A 21,306-nucleotide genomic window follows, 5' to 3' on the forward strand; every position below is an offset into this window, starting at 1 on the left:
CGTCCATGACCACGCATATAAAGTCTCTATAAGCTGACGTAGGTAGGTGTGTGTGTGTCTCTCACCATATAAAATCTCTGCAGTGGGAGCAGTAGGTAGGCTGTCGTAGGTATGTGGCCATGAACTTGTGTCCGTTGACCTGATGGACCCTCCTTCGTACGGCACCCTGCCTCTTCCTAGGCCGCATGCGCTCCCGAAACACACGCTCCTCTGCATTCTCACTGGAGCCTGGAGCTGGAGAAACACATTATTAGCAAAACCAAGGAATCATAAGATTGTAACATGGGAAACACATGACTTCCTCTTTAATGTATCAACTGGTACACAACAGAATGCCACAAGAAGGAGGCTGATGAATTATTTCACATTGGTGAAGAGTCTGCCAGTAGTATGATTCTCCACAGTCCTACTCCAACCCCCATACAGCTGGGAGGGAATGGAACAATCTAGTGCTACTCCAAACACCTTAAAGCTGGGAGGGAATGTCCAGTGCTGCAGGGGTGTCATTTAAGCAACAAGGCCCGAGGGGGTGTGGTATATAGCCAATATACCACGTTCTTAGGCACGACGCCTAAGAGTGTGCCTGGACACAGCCCTTAGTTGACTTGTTGGTAAGGTGGCACTATGACGGTGCCACGTTGAAAGTCACTGAGCTCTTCAGTAAGGCTATTCTACTGCCAATGTTTGTCTATGGAGTTTGCATGGCTGTGTGCTTGATTTTATACACCTGTCATCAACGGTGTGGCTGAAATAGCCGAATCCACTAATTTGAAGGGGTGTCCACATACTTTTGTACATATAGTGCATTTGGAAAGTATTCAGACCCTTTGACTTTTTCCACATTGTGTTACGTTACAGCCTTATTCTAAAATGTATTAAAAAAACATTTCTCAGCAATCTACACACTATACCGCATAATGAGGAAGTAAAAACAGTTTTTTAGACATTTTTGCAAATGTATTAAATATAACAGAAATACCTTATTTACATAAGTATTTAGACTCTTCGCTATGAGACTCGAAATTGAGTTCAGGTGCATCCTGTTTCCAATGATCCTCCTTGAGATGTTTCTACAACCTGATTGGAGTCCACCTGTGGTAAATGATTGGACGTGATTTGGAAAAGCACACACCTGTCTATATAAGGTCCCACAGTTGACAGTGCCAGTTGACAGTTGTCAGAGCAAAAACCAAGCTATGAGGGCGAAGGAATTGTCCGTAGAGCTCCGAGACAGAATTGTGTCGAGGCACAGATCTGGGAAAGGGTACCAAAACATTTCTGCAGCATTGAAGGTCCCCAAGAACACAGTGGCCTCCATCATTCTTAAATGGAAGAAGTTTGGAACCACCAAGACTCTTCCTACAGCTGGCCGCACGACCAAACTGAGCAATCGGGAGTAAGGGCCTTGGTCAGGGAGGTGACCAAGAACCCGATGTTCACTCTGACAGAGCACTAGAGTTCCTCTGTGGAGATGGGAGAAGCTTCCAGAAGGACAATCATCTCTGCAGCACTCCATTAATCAGGCCTTTATGGTAGAGTGGCCAGACGGAAGCACTCCTTAATAAAAGGCACATGACAGCCTGCTTGGAGTTTGCCAAAAGGCACCTAAAGACTCTCAGACCATGAGAAACAGTACTCTCTGGTCTGATGAAACCAAGATCCACCTCTTTGACCTGAATGCCAAGTATCACCTCTGGAGGAAACCTGGCACCATCCCTACGATGAAGCATGGTGGTGGCAGCATCATACGGTGGGGATGTTTTTCAGCGGCAGTGACTGTGAGACTAGTCAGAATCGAGGGAAAGATGAATGTAGCAAAGTACAGAAAGATCCTTGATGAAAACCTGCTCCAGAGCGCTCATGACCTCAGACTGGGGTGAAGGTTCACCTTCCAACAGGACAACGACCCTAAGCACACAGTCAAGATAACGCAGGATTGGCTTCAGTAGCCCAGCCAGAGCCCGGACTTGAACCCGATCAAACATCTCTGGATTGACCTGAAAATAGTTGTGCAGCGACGCTCCCCATCCAACCTGACAGAACTTGAGAGGATCTGCAGAGAAGAATGGGAGAAACTCCCCAAATACAGGTTCGGCAAGCTTGTAGCGTCATACCAAAGAAGACTCAAGGCTGTGTATCTGAATACTTATGTAAATGTGATATTTCAGTTTTCTATATTTTATAAATTAGCAAACATTTAAAAAATCCTGGTTTTGCTTTGTCATTATGGGGTATTGTGTGCAGACTGGTGAGGGAAAAACTATTTAATCAATTTTAGAATAAGGCTGTAACCTAAAGTCAAGGGGTCTGAATACTTTCCGAATGCACTGTATAGTGTATATTGGCAATATATCACAACCCCCGATGGGGGCCTTATTGCTATTATAAATTGGTTACCAACGTAATTAGAGCAATAAAATAACAGTTTTGTCATTCCCATGATATATCATGGCTGTCAGCCAATCAGCATTCAGGGATCGAAGCACCCAGTTTATAATTACACATGACTACCTCTAGATGGTGGTACTTCCGCAGAGGTGAATACACACAGATAATTCCCTCAACAACCTCAACGCTATGCAGACGCTGGAGAGGTGATTAACAGGCTTGTCTCACACACACACACACACACACACACACACACACACACACACACACACACACACACACACACACACACACACACACACACACACACTCCCTGTTGTGGATTGCTTGGGTTTAGATTACACTGTCACTTTGTTAATTATACTGTCATACTGTTATACTGTTATATGTCATACAGACAAACTAAGAAAACAGAACTTGTTATATCAACGGTATGTTACTGGTAGATGACAGCCCCCTGCCACATGGTCTGGTAGGTGACAGCCCCCTGCCACATGGTCTGGTAGGTCACAACCCCCTGCCACATGGTCTGGTAGGTCACAGCCCCCAGCCACATGGTCTGGTAGGTCACAGCCCCCTGCCACATGGTCTGGTAGGTCACAGCCCCCTGCCACATGGTCTGGTAGGTCACAACCCCCTGCCACATGGTCTGGTAGGTCACAGCCCCCTGCCACATGGTCTGGTAGGTGACAGCCCCCTGCCACATGGTCTGGTAGGTGACAGCCCCCTGCCACATGGTCTGGTAGGTCACAGCCCCCTGCCACATGGTCTGGTAGATGACAGCCCCCAGCCACATGGTCTGGTAGGTGACAGCCCCCTGCCACATGGTCTGGTAGGTGACAGCCCCCTGCCACATGGTCTGGTAGGTGACAACCCCCTGCCACATGGTCTGGTAGGTGACAACCCCCTGCCCAATGGTCTGGTTGGTCACAGCCCCCTGCCACATGGTCTGGTAGGTGACAGCCCCCTGCCACATGGTCTGGTAGGTGACAACCCCCTGCCACATGGTCTGGTAGGTGACAGCCCCCTGCCACATGGTCTGGTAGGTGACAGCCCCCTGCCACATGGTCTGGTAGGTGACAGCCCCCTGCCACAATGTCTGGTAGGTGACAACCCCCTGCCACATGGTCTGGTAGGTGACAGCCCCCTGCCACAATGTCTGGTAGGTGACAACCCCCTGCCACATGGTCTGGTAGGTGACAGCCCCCTGCCACAATGTCTGGTAGGTGACAACCCCCTGCCACAATGTCTGGTAGGTGACAACCCCCTGCCACACAGTTCTTTTCAGATAACCTAAAGGTCTAGTGGTTCACTCTGACCCAGAAAAAAACACTGAGTGAAAGCAGTGGGATCTAGGTCCATACGAGGGATTCACTGTCAGACAGACACAACCCTAAGGTGTCGGCACAGTGCTGGTTGTATTATTGCTGAGTAAGACCCCAGGTCTGCATGCCCCCCTGCACACAATACACCGACTGGCACATTTTGGTTTCTGGGGTCAACTGAGGCTGTGTGTAATTTTACCTGTAACTGGGAGCAACAGCTGCGCCACAATGAAGTCATGTCCATTGTTGAAAAAATCTCTCTCTCCGCTCTCTCTCCCCTGTGTGCCAGGGTGTTGTATCATATATGACCACTGTGTGGAGCTGCAAGATCAGGCCTTGTATCCTTGTCTGTCTGTCTGTCTGTCTGTCTGTCTGTCTGTCTGTCTGTCTGTCTGTCTGTCTGTCTGTCTGTCTGCCTGCCTGCCTGCCTGCCTGCCTGCCTGCCTGCCTGCCTGCCTGCCTGTCTGTCTGTCTGTCTGTCTGTCTGTCTGTCTGTCTGTCTAACCCTAACCTAATTTGATTTAGTCAAACTTGACCCCTAAAGCTAATCAATCACACACTCCTCTCCTCACTTAACTCTATACAGCACAGAGAGAGAGAGAGAGAGAGAGAGACAGAGAGAGAGAGAGAGAGAGAGAGAGAGAGAGAGAGAGATAGAGACAGAGACAGAGAGACAGAGAGACACAGAGATAGAGAGAGAGAGAGAGAGAGAGAGACAGAGAGACACAGAGATAGAGAGAGAGAGAGAGAGAGAGAGAGAGAGAGAGAGAGAGAGAGAGACTGCCCACAAAATGAGGTGGAAACTGAGCTGCACTTCCTAACCTCCTGCCAAATGTATGACCATATTAGAGACACATATTTCCCTCAGATTACACAGACCCACAAAGAATTCTAAAACAAATCCAATTTTGATAAACTCCCATATCTATTGGGTGAAATACCACAGTGTGCATTCACAGCAGCAATATGTGTGACCTGTTGCCACTAGAAAAGGGCAACCAGTGAAGAACAAACCTATATTTATTTGTATTTATTTTCCCTTTTGTACTTTAACTACTTGCACTTTAACTGTCATTACAACGTTGTATAGAGACATAATATGACATTTGAAATGTCTTTATTCTTTTAGAACTTTTGTTAGTGTAATGTTAACTGTTAATTTTGTATTGTTAATTTCACTTTTGTTTATTGTATTATCTATTTCACTTGCTTTGCCAATGTAAACATTTTTCCCATGCCAATAAAGCCCCTTAAATTGAAATTGAGATACAACCAACCTCTAGCAGAGAAGTGGAGGAGAAAAGGAAAGAACGTGAGGAACAGAAAACAGAGCAGCTATACACCACCGCTCAAAAGTTTGGGGTCACTTAGAAATGTCCTTGTTTTTGAAAGAAAAGCCTTTTTTGTCCATTAAAATTGATCAGAAATACAGTGTAGACATTGTTAATCTTGTAAATGACTATTGTAGCTGGAAACGGCAGATTTTTTAATGGAATATCTACATAGGCGTACAGAGGCCTATTATCAGCAACCATCACTCCTGTGTTCCAATGGCACATTGTGTTAGCTAATCCAAGTTGATCATTTTATAAGGCTAATTGATCATTAGGAAACCCTTTTGCAATTATGTTAGCACAGCTGAAAACTGTTGTCCTGATTAAAGAAGCAAAAAACTGTCCTTCTTTAGACTAGTTGAGTATCTGGAGCATCAGCATTTGTGCGTTCGATTACAGGGTAAAAATAGAAACAAATAACTTTCTTCTGAAACTTGTCAGTCTATTCTTGTCCTGAGAAATGAAGGCTATTCCGTGTGAGAAATTGCCAAGAAACTGAAAATCTTATTAGCTAACACAGCGTGCCATTGGCTAACACAACGTGCCATTGGCTAACACAACGTGCCATTGGCTAACACAGCGTGCCATTGGAAAACAGGAGTGTTTTTTTTATATTTCTCTCAAAAACAAGGACATTTCTAAGTGACCCCAAACTTTTGAACGGTAGTGTACGTTTACACACACAGGGATGTGCACACACAGGGGCACACACACACAGGCACGCACGCACGCACGCACACACACACACACACACACACACACACACACACACACACACACACACACACACACACACACACACACACACACACACACACACACACACACACACACACACACACACACACACACACACACACACACAGTAAAATCAATGGAGTTAATCTCAAGAGCATGGAAAATCTGTTCATGGAGAGAGTGGTGCAGGCAGGAGTGAGAATTTGCACCGACCTGACACACCCACTGAACCAAGAGTACCAGCTCCTACCATCAGCCTGTCCATACAGAGACCTTCTGTACAAAACCGCCAGAGCCCAGAAATCATTCGTCCACACTAGTATAAGTCAATTTGAATTTACAAACTGTGAACTGTATCAACGTGTTACCTGCTGTAGTTATTGCTTGTGGTTTATGTACTTTATGTACTTATGTGGCGATGCTGTGCTGTGGTTTGTTGAGATACAAGACACATTTACTGAAAAAAACACAATAGAATGATAATAATAATAATATTATTGTTATTCATGTACACTACATGAGCAACAGTATGTAGACATCTGCTCGTCAAACATCTCTTTCCAAAATCATGGGCCTTAACATGGAGTTGGTCCACCCTGCTGCTATAACAGCCTCCACTCTTCTGGGAAGGCTTTCCACTAGATGTTGGAACATTGCTGCAGGGACTTGCTTCCATTCAGCCATAAGAGCATTAGTGAGGTCGGGCACAGATGTTGGGCTGCTTAGGCCTGGCTCGCAGTCGGCGTTCCAATTCATCCCAAAGGTATTCGATGGGTTTGAGGTCAGGGCTCTGTGCAAGCCAGTCAAGTTCTTACACACCAATCTCAACCATTTCTGTATGGACTTCTCTTTGTGCATGGGGGCATTGTCATACTGAAACAAGAAAGGGCCTCTCCCAAAACTGTTGCCACAAAGTTGGAAGCACAAAATTGATTGTCTACAATGTCATTGTATGCTGTAGAGTTAAGATTTCCCTTCACTGGAACTAAGGGGCCCAGCCCAAACCATGAAAAACAGTCCCAGACCATTATTCCTCCTCCACCAAACTTTACAGTTGGCACTATGCATTGGTGCAGGTTCTCCTGGCATCCGTCAAACTAAGATTCATCCATCAGACTGCCAGATGGTGAAGCATGATTCATCACTCCAGAGAACGGATTTCCATTGCTTCAGCGATGTCATTTACAAAATAGCCTCCAACACTCTACTCAACAAATTGGATGCAGTCTATCACAGTGCCATCCGTTTTTGTAAAGGCTGTCGCTCTCCTCATCCTCGGACGAGGAGAGGAGAGAAGGATCATCAGACCAGTACGACGCCTTCTACCTCCACGGTAAGCACGGGGAGTTGGCTCGGTTATCCTACCCGGCTTTGCCACACTCCTCGTGTGCCCCCCCCAAGAAATTTTTGGGTCTGACTCACGGGCTCCCAACCGCGTCGCCGCGCTGCCTCCTCATACCAGCGCCTCTCAGCCTTCGCTGCTTCCAACTCCTCCTTGGGACGGCGATATTCCCCTGGCTGAGCCCAAGGTCCTCTACCATCCAAGATCTCCTCCCAAGTCCAGGAGTCCTTGTTGCTCTGTTGAGCATTCCCTTGCCGCTTGGTCTTAGCGTGGTGGGTGATTCTGTAAAGGCTGTCGCTCTCCTCATCCTCGGACGAGGAGAGGAGAGAAGGATCATCAGACCAAAATGCAGCATTAGGGAAATAAGCCATCTTTTATTTAACACGACGATGGCAACACGAAAAAACAAAACACTTTCAAAAATACAAAAACAAGAAAACGACGTAGACGAAACCTGAACATAAACTTACATAACTAAACGTAACACTTACGGACAGGAAACAGACTACATCGAAACGAAACGAACAACCGAACAGTCCCGTATGGTGCAAGACATAACACAGATACGGAAGACAATCACCCACAAACAAACAGTGAGAACACCCTACCTAAATATGACTCTTAATTAGAGGAGAACGCAAAACACCTGCCTCTAATTAAGAGCCATACCAGGCAACCACAACCAACATAGAAACAGATAACATAGACTGCCCACCCAAAACACATGCCCTGACCTAAACACATACAAAAACAACATAAAACAGGTCAGGACCGTTACAGAACCCCCCCTCAAGGTGCGAACGCCGGGCGCACCAGCACAAAGTCCAGGGGAGGGTCTGGGTGGGCAGTTGACCACGGTGGTGGCTCCGGCTCTGGACGCTGTCCCCACACCACCATAGTCACTCCCCGCTTCTGTCTTCCCCTCCCAATGACCACCCTAAAACTAACATCCCCTAAATGAACGGCCAGCACCGGGAGAAGGGGCAGCACCGGGACAAGGGGCAGCACCGGGACAAGGGGCAGCACCGGGACAAGGGGCAGCACCGGGACAAGGGGCAGCACCGGGACAAGGGGCAGCACCGGGACAAGGGGCAGCACCGGGACAAGGGGCAGCACCGGGACAAGGGGCAGCACCGGGATAAGGACCAGCACCGGAATAAGGACCAGCACCGGGATAAGGACCAGCACCGGGATAAGGGGCAGCACCGGGACAAGGGGCAGCACCGGGACAAGGGGCAGGTCCCGGCTGAGGGACTCTGGCAGATCCTGGCTGAGGGACTCTGGCAGGTCCTGGCTGAGGGACTCTGGCAGGTCCTGGCTGAGGGACTCTGGCAGGTCCTGGCTGAGGGACTCTGGCAGGTCCTGGCTGAGGGACTCTGGCAGGTCCTGGCTGAGGGACTCTGGCAGGTCCTGGCTGAGGGACTCTGGCAGGTCCTGGCTGAGGGACTCTGGCAGGTCCTGGCTGGACGGCTCTGGCAGGTCCTGGCTGGACGGCTCTGGCAGGTCCTGGCTGGACGGCTCTGGCAGGTCCTGGCTGGACGGCTCTGGCAGGTCCTGGCTGGACGGCTCTGGCAGGTCCTGGCTGGACGGCTCTGGCAGGTCATAGCAGGACGGCTCTGGCAGGTCATGGCAGGACGGCTCTGGCAGGTCATGGCAGGACGGCTCTGGCTGGTCATGGCAGGACGGCTCTGGCTGGTCATGGCAGGACGGCTCTGGCTGGTCATGGCAGGACGGCTCTGGCTGGTCATGGCAGGACGGCTCTGGCTGATCATGGCAGGACGGCTCTGGCTGGTCATGGCAGGACGGCTCTGTAGGGAGAAGAAGGAGAGACAGCCTGGTGCGTGGTCTAGGCACTGGCTGCGCTGGAGAGGAGGAAACAGCTGGAGAGAGAACCCGGAGAGACAGCCTGGTACGGGGGGCTGCCACCGGAGGACTGGTACATGGAGGTGGCACCGGATCTACCGGACCGTGAAGGAGGACACGTGCTCTTGAGCACCGAGCCTGCCCAACCTTACCAGGTTGAATGGTGCCCGTAGCCCTACCAGTGCGGCGAGGTGGAATAGCCCGCACTGGGCTATACTGGCAAACCGGGAACACCACTCGTAAGGCTGGTGCCATGTATGCCGGCCCGAGGAGACGTACTGGAGGCCAGATACGTTGGGCCGGCTTCATGACATCCGGCTCGATGCCCAACCTAGCCCTCCCAGTGCGGCAAGGTGGAATAGCCCGCACTGGGCTAAGCACGCGTACTGGGGACACCGTGCGCTTTACCGCATAACACGGTGTCTTACCAGTACGACGCCTTCTACCTCCACGGTAAGCACGGGGAGTTGGCTCGGGTATCCTACCCGGCTTTGCCACACTCCTCGTGTGCCCCCCCCAAGAAATTTTTGGGTCTGACTCACGGGCTCCCAACCGCGTCGCCGCGCTGCCTCCTCATACCAGCGCCTCTCAGCCTTCGCTGCTTCCAACTCCTCCTTGGGACGGCGATATTCCCCTGGCTGAGCCCAAGGTCCTCTACCATCCAAGATCTCCTCCCAAGTCCAGGAGTCCTTGTTGCTCTGTTGAGCATTCCCTTGCCGCTTGGTCTTAGCGTGGTGGGTGATTCTGTAAAGGCTGTCGCTCTCCTCATCCTCGGACGAGGAGAGGAGAGAAGGATCATCAGACCAAAATGCAGCATTAGGGAAATAAGCCATCTTTTATTTAACACGACGATGGCAACACGAAAAAACAAAACACTTTCAAAAATACAAAAACAAGAAAACGACGTAGACGAAACCTGAACATAAACTTACATAACTAAACGTAACACTTACGGACAGGAAACAGACTACATCGAAACGAAACGAACAACCGAACAGTCCCGTATGGTGCAAGACATAACACAGATACGGAAGACAATCACCCACAAACAAACAGTGAGAACACCCTACCTAAATATGACTCTTAATTAGAGGAGAACGCAAAACACCTGCCTCTAATTAAGAGCCATACCAGGCAACCACAACCAACATAGAAACAGATAACATAGACTGCCCACCCAAAACACATGCCCTGACCTAAACACATACAAAAACAACATAAAACAGGTCAGGACCGTTACAGTTTTGTCACCAAAGCCCCATATATTACCCACCACTGCGACCTGTATGATCTCGTTGGCTGGCCCTCGCTTCATACTCGTCGCCAAACCCACTGGCTCCAGGTCATCTACAATTCTCTGCTAGGTAAAGCCCCGCATTATCTCAGCTCACTGGTCACCATAGCAGCACCCACTCGTAGCGTGCGCTCCAGCAGGTATATCTCACTGGTCACCCCCAAAGGCAATTCTTCATTTGGCCGCCTCTCCTTCCAGTTCTCTGCTGCCAATGACTGGAACGAACTGTAAAAATATCTGAAGCTGGAGACTCTTACCTCCCTCCTAGCTTTAAGCACCAGCTGTCAGAGCAGCTCACAGATCACTGCACCTGTACATAGCTCATCTGTAAATAGCCCATCCAATCTACCTCATCTCCATACTGTATTTATTTATTTATCTTGCTCCTTTGCACCCCAGTATCTCAACTTGCACATTCATCTTCTGCACATCCTACCATTCCAGTGTTTAATTGCTACATTGTAATTACTTTGCCACCATGGCCTACTTATTGCCTTACCTCTCTTATCCTACCTCATTTGCACATGCTGTATATAGATTTTTCTACTGTATTATTGATTGTATGTTTGTTTATTCCATGTGTAACTCTGTGTTGTATGTGTCGAACTGCTTTGCTTTATCTTGGCCAGGTCGCAGTTGCAAATGAGAACTTGTTCTCAACTAGCCTACCTGGTTAAATAAAGGTGAAATAAAATAAAATAAAAATAAATTGCTCCAGAGTCCAATGGCGGCGAGCTTTACACCACTCCAGCCAATGCTTGGCATGGTGGTGATCTTAGTCTTGTGTGTGGCTGCTCAGGGGGGGGGGGGGGGGGGGGGGGGGGTTGGTGTCACACTTTTGGCCCAGCCCCAGCTAACACGCCTGACTCCAATAATCAACTAATCATGATCTTCAGTATAGAATGTAATTAGTTCAGCAGTGTTTGCTAGGGATGAAGGGAAAGTGTAACACCACTCTGGCGGAGGACTGGAGTTGCCCACCCCTGACTTAGTGGATGACTTAGTGGGTAGGGATGGATGAAATCAGACCTTATCCAGAGGAGTGGATGACTTTGTGAGTAGGGATGGATGAAATCAGACCTTATCCAGAGGAGTGGATGACTTTGTGAGTACGGATGGATGAAATCAGACTTTATCCAGAGGAGTGGATGATTTAGTGGGTAGGGATGGATAAATCAGACCTTATCCAGAGGAGTGGATGACTTAGTGGGTAGGGATGGATGAAATCAGACCTTATCCAGAGGAGTGGATGACTTAGTGGGTAGGGATGGATGAAATCAGACCTTATCCAGAGGAGTGGATGATTTAGTGGGTAGGGATGGATGAAATCAGACCTCATCCAGAGGAGTGGATGACTTAGTGGGTAGGGATGGATGAAATCAGACCTTATCCAGAGGAGTGGATGACTTCGTGGGTAGGGATGGATGACATCAGAACTTATCCAGAGGAGTGGATGACTTAGTGGGTAGGGATGGATGACATCAGAACTTATCCAGAGGAGTGGATGACTTAGTGGGTAGGGATGGATGAATCAGACCTTATCCAGAGGAGTGGATGACTTAGTGGGTAGGGATGGATGACATCAGAACTTATCCAGAGGAGTGGATGACTTAGTGGGTAGGGATGGATGACATCAGAACTTATCCAGAGGAGTAATAAGCAATACATCACATCTAGGTGGTGGGTTAAAGCATCGTATCTGTTTTAGTTTACGAGATTATCAGTCCCTGGCGAGGGAGGAGCTGGTTTTTACATATTGTTATTTATTTATTCTTAACAAATTTCCGTTTTTATTGTCAATTCTCGCAATAAAAAAAAGACGTACTTATATGTTTGCTAGCTGGACAGGCAAATGATGCCAAGTACTAAATAAAGAACCAATTGAAATTCGGCAGCTAAGATGACGACTCACACAGTACAAAAGGATTTAATATCTTTCTGAGTTTTCTCTGATGTTTGTGGAACCACCTGCAACTGGACATGGACATTTATAAGATACCTGTTTTCCAGAATTGAGAACGAGGAGAATATCATGTAGTTGAAGAATCTATGGTGGTGTTTTCTATAACCTGTAACATCCAGTACTGGATACATCACATTATCTGGCTTACAATCTGTAGCTAAATTGGAGTAGGATGCAGAGCACCCTCCTCTGTCCTTCTCCTAGTAGCCTAGCTGTTGCCTTTTTTGTCTGTCAGGAGGTTCATTTTCCAGTTCATAAACTACAATCCTTTGCTGTGATTTCTTTGATTCATTCTTCTCTCACTTTTGTCTCCCATGATCTATTCAGCTCTCCTCTCCTTTGTCCTGCGCCCAGAGATCAAACAAGTGTTAATCACCAAGCATGGGCTCAGCTGATTCATTCACCTGTGAGGAGAACCATCCTACTGCAGTTTGAACTAGCCCTGTCGTCACTATTTAGACGTTGAGACCAAATACGCATTTGCCTGTTGTCTTTTCTTTGTGGATTTTGTCTTGGACAGTCTAGTGCAGTTTAGAGTTGCAGAACACCCACTACAGATACACATGCTTGTTTGAGCATCTCAAAGACTAAATTGAATGTAGAATCAGTTTGACGAGGTCAGAAACAGATTCAGTTTTACTATTGTAAAATGCAGTGATGAGAATTCTATTGTCCACATCAGGAGCCCAGGCTTTTGACATAGATGGTAGAGTTCTCGTCTCTGAATCACACGATCTTAAGATTCAGTCCGCTAAGGTACTTGTCTCTCTCTCTACATCGGTCAGCTACATTGGTGACCAGGGTGGGAACCTTTCGATACGCGCTATGGGGCTTGGGCACACGAATGCTTCCTAGGGAGACGGGGGAATACTGAAGCACGCATTGACGAAAGTTCTACTGTCTCCATCAGAGGCTTTGGCATGGATAAAAAAAGCTCTCATTTCTGGACTGCAACATTGTAAGATTATGCCCTCCACGGCACTTGTCTCTCTATATGCAGTACATTGATTGGTAGGTTACACTATATTTAGATACTTCAAATATGCCTGAGACACCTTTGCTATTTGTCTCCGTACTCAATAAAGGGTGATACACTAAATGTGATGGTGTTCTTGGTTTGAATGTATATGCATGAAACATACATTATGGAAAACATGTCTCACACTCAGTCATAGTTAGTAGTAGAATGGATTGGCAAGAATTTGGCACGTTCAACTTTTAGTAGGAAAGTTAGGCTAATCATTTGAAGCACCTAAATATACTCACATTCACTGAACATTTAGTATTTGAATCTCAAACATTAATTTCCCAACTGCTTGTTCTATAATCCTGCAGACTCTTTATCATTGTCCATATCTTATGTTCCAATGCATCCAACGTGATGCATGCACACCATGGTGTTGTGGACTCATCTGAGAACTCCTCTGGTTTACAAATCAAACTCTGGTCATCTCATTGGAGAGCACATTGTCTACCTTTTTCCCAGCTGTTTTTGCAAGGTATGCTATCTGACGCACCTAGTTAAATAAAGGTTCAATTAAAAATTACAAAATTAAAAATAAATACATGTGTAGGATATGCTGTGTTGGCTAGTATGCAGCTGTCCTTTTTAAACCTCCATTATAGGATCTGCTTTTATTTGGGTTTCTATGCAAAGTATATTATTGCATCTAGTTACTTGAAATGAGACATATAATCATGTCAAAACATTCAAAAATATGATTAACTAACAGAGAGATAGCTAATGAAACACTAGCCCCTGAGCATGCAAACTGACATTTACAGTAGCTGGCTAGGCTAGTCAAACTGTAACATTAGCTAAATGGTCAACAGAGTTAGCTCTTCATACCATCAATACCTTTCGTATTGTATGCTGCATATGTCAAGTGCACTCAAAAACAGATATTTATCTTATTTCAGTCTTTGGGAGCTCATCACACACATACAGAAAGCAGCTCGAGTTTTCATTTGAGGATGTTTACATCCCAGATAGAAGCAGGCCATTGGCTGCCTTCATCACGGGGTACGTGCAGGAGTTCTGATTGGTTGCATGTTTAGCAGTTCTCTCGAGGGGGATAGATGAACTTAATGTTTTTTGGCTTTGGCCCACCCACTAATCAACTATGTGTCAATGGAGAGGTGTGACAATACACCCAGATCGGACCATTCTCTAAGGGCTGTTCCCACAGTGCATTGGGCCTTCCGCTTCATCATGCACTCTGTAGGAAGATCTCAACTCCTCACGTCCTCTTTCATCTCCTCCTCAAAACCCATTGGATGAGAAAGCCAGAGGTCCCTCCCCTCTGACCTTCTCTTCCAATGAGTCCTCAGTCGTACCCCTCCAGCCCCTATGCCGTCACCATCACCTAGCAACTGGCCCTGGCTGCCTAGCAACAGCCGTAACCATACCGCTGTAGGAGGGGAGATGGCTCTTTGTCAATGGTAGAGGACACGTCACTCATGTGTGATGTCATCGGTCCCCTGTTAGCGCTGTGACCATCCCACTTGGTGATCTCTCTACACAAGGGGGTGCTAGTAGTGTGTGGCAACATGTGCTCACTATATAAGGCCTGCAGATATGTGAGTGAAGTACCTTCCTGGCAATCCCCATTGCACATCACTGAGATTGAGCACTGCATACATGCAGGACTACACAGGTACATGCATGTATATGCATACACTCAAACATGCAAACATGTAAACACGCAGAAACAAATATAAATTCTACAAAACTGCACACACACACACCCATTCAAGCAGTGCTATTGAGTGTTTGAGCGTAGGTCCTTGTCAGAGAGCTGCTCCAGCTCTGAGAGTGTAGAAAGAGAGAAATAGGAGGAAGAGAGGAGGAGGGATGAGAGGCACTCCCAGGCCTCTGTGTGGGTGATAGGGTCTACTCCATGTCCCCAGGCCCACAGCTCTTCACACAGGAGCCATCCACAGGCCCAATTAAAGCTGCATTAATCACAACCCACTGGCAGTAGACAGACACAGACACCTGACCCAGCCCGCTGCAGCACATCCACCACCCACACATCAATATGCATATTACACACACACACACACACACACACACACACACACACACACACACACACACACACACACACACACACACACACACACACACACACACACACACACACACACACACACACACACACACAGTGTAACAACACAACTACATTGGCCCACCAGTGTTCATGTAGGTTCATGCTAGTGCATCAGCGTCTTTGGACCCATGTGTGTGATCTCTAGTGCGAGTATGCCTCTGTAAAGGTCACCAACAGCAAGTCAATGACAGCAGGTCTTTCAGTCTCAGCCCTATGTGAGTGACTCATACAAGGATGTAGAACACTAGGTGAGATGGTGAACACTGGTATGTGAAGGTCATTGGAAGCAGGTCACAGTGAAAGCACAACAAGGCCTGGAAGGACAGCTCTCTGTGAAGGTCAAAGGCATCAGTCCTGTGTGTTAGGGTGAGGCAGAGATAGATGGATAGCCATAAGCGCCACTGCTGGGGAATTGAAGGGATCTAATGAGGATCATAGTCAAAGACAACAGCAGTTATCTAACCAGCCATCTGGACCTTACAGGCCTGGAAGTGCTGCTGTGGAGTCACTCACTCTATCACTCACTCTGCACAAACAGGGAGGGGAGAGGGGATGAGGAGAGGGAGCGAGAGCGAGGGAAAGAGAGAGGGGAGAGGGAGAGAGAACGAGACAGAGAGAGAGAATGGGTAGAAAGTGTTTACAGAAGAGAGTTGACAGAGTGCCGTAATGGGACTGTTTTTCCGTTGCATCGACCAGTGTGGGCCTTCAGGGCAGGTGGTGTGAGGTGCTAATCAAGCCCAGCTAGTGAGCTATTTTCAGGCGGTGCCCACCGGGGCTGCTCCTGCCAGGTAGACAACTTGCACGACTGCTCTCCATGTGAGCTGGAAAATACCTTGTGGCTGTCCTAGCCTTGTTGCTGCAGTCCTCCTGACCTCAGAGTCAGCAGTACACAACCTTCACTGCTTTCACTGTGTTTGTTAGTATTCACCCTGGACAGGACCATCTAAGGCCAGTTTAACTAGAGTGGAATATCACTACAGCTGCCTAACAAGCCGTTCAGGAGTCATTGCTACAGTCATTATAACTGCCACACCCAGGAAAATATGAACTGAGAGTACGTATTCACTTCATTAAGCGGTTCCTATGATCTATCAATAACATGTTTTGTTTTACACACTGTCATGTCCAAATTGTACCATTTGTAACCTTATTTTGATATACTCATTGTATGGATTGAATCCCCGAGCTGACAAGGTAAAAATCTGTCGTTCTGCCCCTGAGCACGGCAGTTAAACCCACTGTTCCTCGGACGCCGAAGACGTGGAGGTCGGTTAAGGCAGCCCCCCGCACCTCTCTGATTCAGAGGGGTTGGGTTAAATGCAGAAGACACATTTCAGTTGAATTCATTCAGTTGTACAACTGACTAGGTATCCCCCTTTACCTTTATATTCTACTATTGTTTCTCCTGTTTGGTATTAATACAAATGTGAACACAATTAACTTTAATAATCCCCAGAGGGACAAATAGCAAATTTGGTGTAAGAAAAGTTCTCCATCACGTAGCCTTCATCTATCAAGGCCTCAGTTGTAGAATCTGAGGGAAAGGAGATGGGGAGAGGAAGCTTCACCGGGCGATTGGGGCACAGCCATGGATCCCTACTGGTCACATGAGCTCTCGGGCCAGGCCACACCAGGCGCTAGTGTCACATGACCTCCTCAGCATAAGGCTTTTCCTGTTTCACCCTCTGTGTTTGGGAGAGAGGGAGAGTACAGCTCCTCAAGAGGCACTGCTCAGAGAAAGAGACATTTTAAAGCAAGACACTCAGCTTCCTTTTACACAACAGCACTTTAAGGATGGATCCTACAGTGGCAGCCGGCAGGAGGGAGTCTAAGTGTGTGTGTGTGTGTGTGTGTGTGTGTTTATAAAATATATGTTTTACACCTATACTAAAGCAACGACATAGACAGAGATATAGAGAATGACAAAGTGAGAGGATATACACAGTCACAAAGACAGGAGAAACATAAAGTTAGAGAGAGAGAGAGAGAGAGAGAGAGAGAGAGAGAGAGAGAGAGAGAGAGAGAGAGAGAGAGAGAGAGAGAGAGAGAGAGAGAGAGAGAGAGATGCGAATAAACATGTGCTACTGTCGGTCTGGCCCAGAGCTGGTTGACACGTTTACATAAACACAGGTGGAGTGAGCTACTCTCCCGTATTAAAAAGTACGGGGGGATTTGTGTGTGTATGTGTGTGTGTAGAGCTTCCCGAATAAAGCTTGACTATGTAAGGAGGATCTGAGACTGTCATTTTCATAGTGATGAGTAAACACTGGTGTCCCTGTAGCTTTCACAGACACATAGAACAGACACACACACACACACACACACACACACACACACACACACACACACACACACACACACACACACACACACACACACACACACACACACACACACACACACACACACACACACACACACACATGCAGGTCACGACAGATGCCCAGTCCTGCAGGTCACGACAGATGCCCAGTCCTGCAGGTCACGACAGATGCCCAGTCCTGCATTTCACGACAGATGCCCAGTCCTGGAGGTCATGACAGATGCCCAGTCCTGCAGGTCACGACAGATGCCCAGTCCTGCAGGTCACGACAGATGCCCAGTCCTGCAGGTCACGACAGATGCCCAGTCCTGCAGGTCACGACAGATGCCCAGTCCTGGAGGTCACGACAGATGCCCAGTCCTGCAGGTCACGACAGATGCCCAGTCCTGCAGGTCACGACAGATGCCCAGTCCTCCAGGTCATGACAGATGCCCAGTCCTGCAGGTCACGACAGATGCCCAGTCCTGGAGGTCATGACAGATGCCCAGTCCTGCAGGTCACGACAGATGCCCAGTCCTGCAGGTCACGACAGATGCCCAGTCCTGGAGGTCACGACAGATGCCCAGTCCTGGAGGTCACGACAGATGCCCAGTCCTGCAGGTCACGACAGATGCCCAGTCCTGCAGGTCACGACAGATGCCCAGTCCTGCAGGTCACGACAGATGCCCAGTCCTGGAGGTCATGACAGATGCCCAGTCCTGCAGGTCATGACAGATGCCCAGTCCTGGAGGTCATGACAGATGCCCAGTCCTGCAGGTCATGACAGATGCCCAGTCCTGGAGGTCATGACAGATGCCCAGTCCTGCAGGTCATGACAGATGCCCAGTCCTGGAGGTCATGACAGATGCCCAGTCCTGCAGGTCATGACAGATGCTCAGTCCTGGAGGTCATGACAGATGCCCAGTCCTGCAGGTCATGACAGATGCCCAGTCCTGGAGGTCATGACAGATGCCCAGTCCTGCAGGTCATGACAGATGCTCAGTCCTGGAGGTCATGACAGATGCCCAGTCCTGCAGGTCATGACAGATGCCCAGTCGCAAATCGACCCCATTCCCCTAGGAACGTGTTGTGTAGGCTAGTTTTGAGTCCTGCGGATATTGCCATGTTGGGATTGGGCACTTCTCCTATCACACTCTGAGCATTTAGGCTATAGTTTCTGTACAGATCGAGGTTGTACACCACGACCCTTATAGGTTGAATGTAAACAAGCTCTAAAATAATTGTTTACCATAGTTCTGTAATGGACCAATATATCTTTGTCCCTTTATTGACACAAAGCTGTGCCCAGTAGGTTTAGAAAGCTAAAACAAACTGACTCTCCTCTAAATAGACAATAAACAAACAAGAAAGCTGTAGGTGCTGAATGAGTACATCTACACCTGTTTTGTCTTCACTGTCGGGTTAGCATGTTTGTCTGTGTTTAGCCTTTGGTGGGCAGGTGAATGACAGGCTCTCTGACTCTATCCAGGCCCATTGGGGTTACTAACAGAGACTGCACTCATTGGCTAATTATCTGTTTTCCTGGAAGAGGAGACATGACACGCTAACAGGGAAGGAGGGGGACAACAGGCCCTGGAAGCTACAATCAATTCATTAGCTTGAGGATAGTAGGAGGATAGTAGGCTTGGGTGGTATACCGTATGTACCGTATACCGGGGTATTTGAAAATAGTCACGGGATGGTTTTTCAATACCGTCAATAGCGATTAAACTATTTCTTTGAAGTTTTCAATACATTTAAATATTTGTAGCTACTTTTTAAGTAAATACATACAGTCAATTTGTGCAATACGTTAGGAGATAAAGCAGATTGCGATCTTCATTAGTTCCCCAGAACAGTCACATATTTGTTTGTAAATAGCACGAAGGGAGAAAACAAGAGCTGATGAGACCAGCTGTGTGTTGACACGGGTCGCGTTTTATTATGAAAGTCAACAGTGTATTTTTTACTTCAATAGAGTGATAAGGGACGTGCAACAATAGTTTTAGCTTCATTTTCATCAGATGACAACAGAAGTGCAACACTATTTGGCTAGCAGCCACACAAGTAAATGAGCTTACAATGAAAAAGCAAGGTCTTTTTAGCAAAAATGACACATGGCCATCCTATGTCTAATGTTTATCATAGAAAGAAGGTAGCCAGCTACATTTCCTAATGTTTTATCTAAAGTTAATCTGGTATTTAACGTAGAAAAAGAAAAGTATCTGTCATCTGTCAGAGCTACAACCTGTAGTAAATACTCTGGTCTGTCAGAGCAACAACCTGTAGTAAATACTCTGGTATGTCAGAGCTACAACCTGTAGTAAATACTCTGATCTGTCAGAGCAACAACCTGTAGTAAATACTCTGGTCTGTCAGAGCTACAACCTGTAGTAAATACTCTGATCTGTCAGAGATACAACCTGTAGTAAATACTCTGGTCTGTCAGAGATACAACCTGTAGTAAATACTCTGGTCTGTCAGAGCTACAACCTGTAGTAAATACTCTGGTCTGTCAGAGCTACAACCTGTTGTAAATACTCTGGTCTGTCAGAGCTACAACCTGTTGTAAACACTCTGGTCTGTCAGAGCTGCAACCTGTAGTAAATACTCTGGTCTGTCAGAGCTACAACCTGTAGTAAATACTCTGGTCTGTCAGAGCTACAACCTGTAGTAAATACTCTGGTCTGTCAGAGCTACAACCTGTAGTAAATACTCTGGTCTGTCAGAGTTACAACCTGTAGTAAATACTCTGGTCTGTCAGAGCTACAACCTGTAGTAAATACTCTGATCTGTCAAAGCTACAACCTGTAGTAAATACTCTGATCTGTCAGAGATACAACCTGTAGTAAATACTCTGGTCTGTCAGAGCTGCAACCTGTAGTAAATACTCTGATCTGTCAGAGCTACAACCTGTAGTAAATACTCTGGTCTGTCAGAGCTACAACCTGTAGTAAATACTCTGGTCTGTCAGAGCTACAACCTGTTGTAAACACTCTGGTCTGTCAGAGCTGCAACCTGTAGTAAATACTCTGGTCTGTCAGAGCTACAACCTGTAGTAAATACTCGGATCTGTCAGAGCTACAACCTGTAGTAAATACTCTGATCTGTCAGAGCTACAACCTGTAGTAAATACTCTGGTCTGTCAGAGATACAACGTGTAGTAAATACTCTGGTCTGTCAGAGCTACAACCTGTAGTACATACTCTGGTCTGTCAGAGCTACAACCTGTAGTAAATACTCTGGTCTGTCAGAGCTACAACCTGTAGTAAATACTCTGATCTGTCAGAGATACAACCTGTAGTAAATACTCTGATCTGTCAGAGCTACAACCTGTAGTAAATACTCTGGTCTGTCAGAGCTACAACCTGTAGTAAATACTCTGATCTGTCAGAGCTACAACATGTAGTAAATACTCTGGTCTGTCAGAGCTACAACCTGTAGAAAATACTCTGATCTGTCAGAGTTACAACCTGTAGTAAATACTCTGATCTGTCAGAGCTACAACCTGTAGTAAATACTCTGATCTGTCAGAGCTACAACCTGTAGTAAATACTCTGATCTGTCAGAGCTACAACCTGTAGTAAATACTCTGATCTGTCAGAGATACAACCTGTAGAAAATACTCTGGTCTGTCAGAGCTA

At 47.1% G+C, this 21,306-nt stretch overlaps 1 protein-coding gene across 1 annotated transcript in view; it reads right to left on the reverse strand.

Moving 5' to 3' along the window:
• LOC129828793 (protein kinase C epsilon type-like) overlaps positions 1 to 21,306 on the reverse strand; it is a 150,508-nt gene that overhangs the window by 66,405 nt on the left and 62,797 nt on the right. The window contains exon 3 of the mRNA XM_055890003.1: positions 66 to 234. Within this exon, the coding sequence (XP_055745978.1) occupies positions 66 to 234 (169 nt within the window). The remainder of the gene's footprint in view (positions 1 to 65; positions 235 to 21,306) is intronic.

Source organism: Salvelinus fontinalis, chromosome 30 (genome assembly GCF_029448725.1).
Source record: "Salvelinus fontinalis isolate EN_2023a chromosome 30, ASM2944872v1, whole genome shotgun sequence".
Taxonomy (NCBI): domain Eukaryota; kingdom Metazoa; phylum Chordata; class Actinopteri; order Salmoniformes; family Salmonidae; genus Salvelinus; species Salvelinus fontinalis.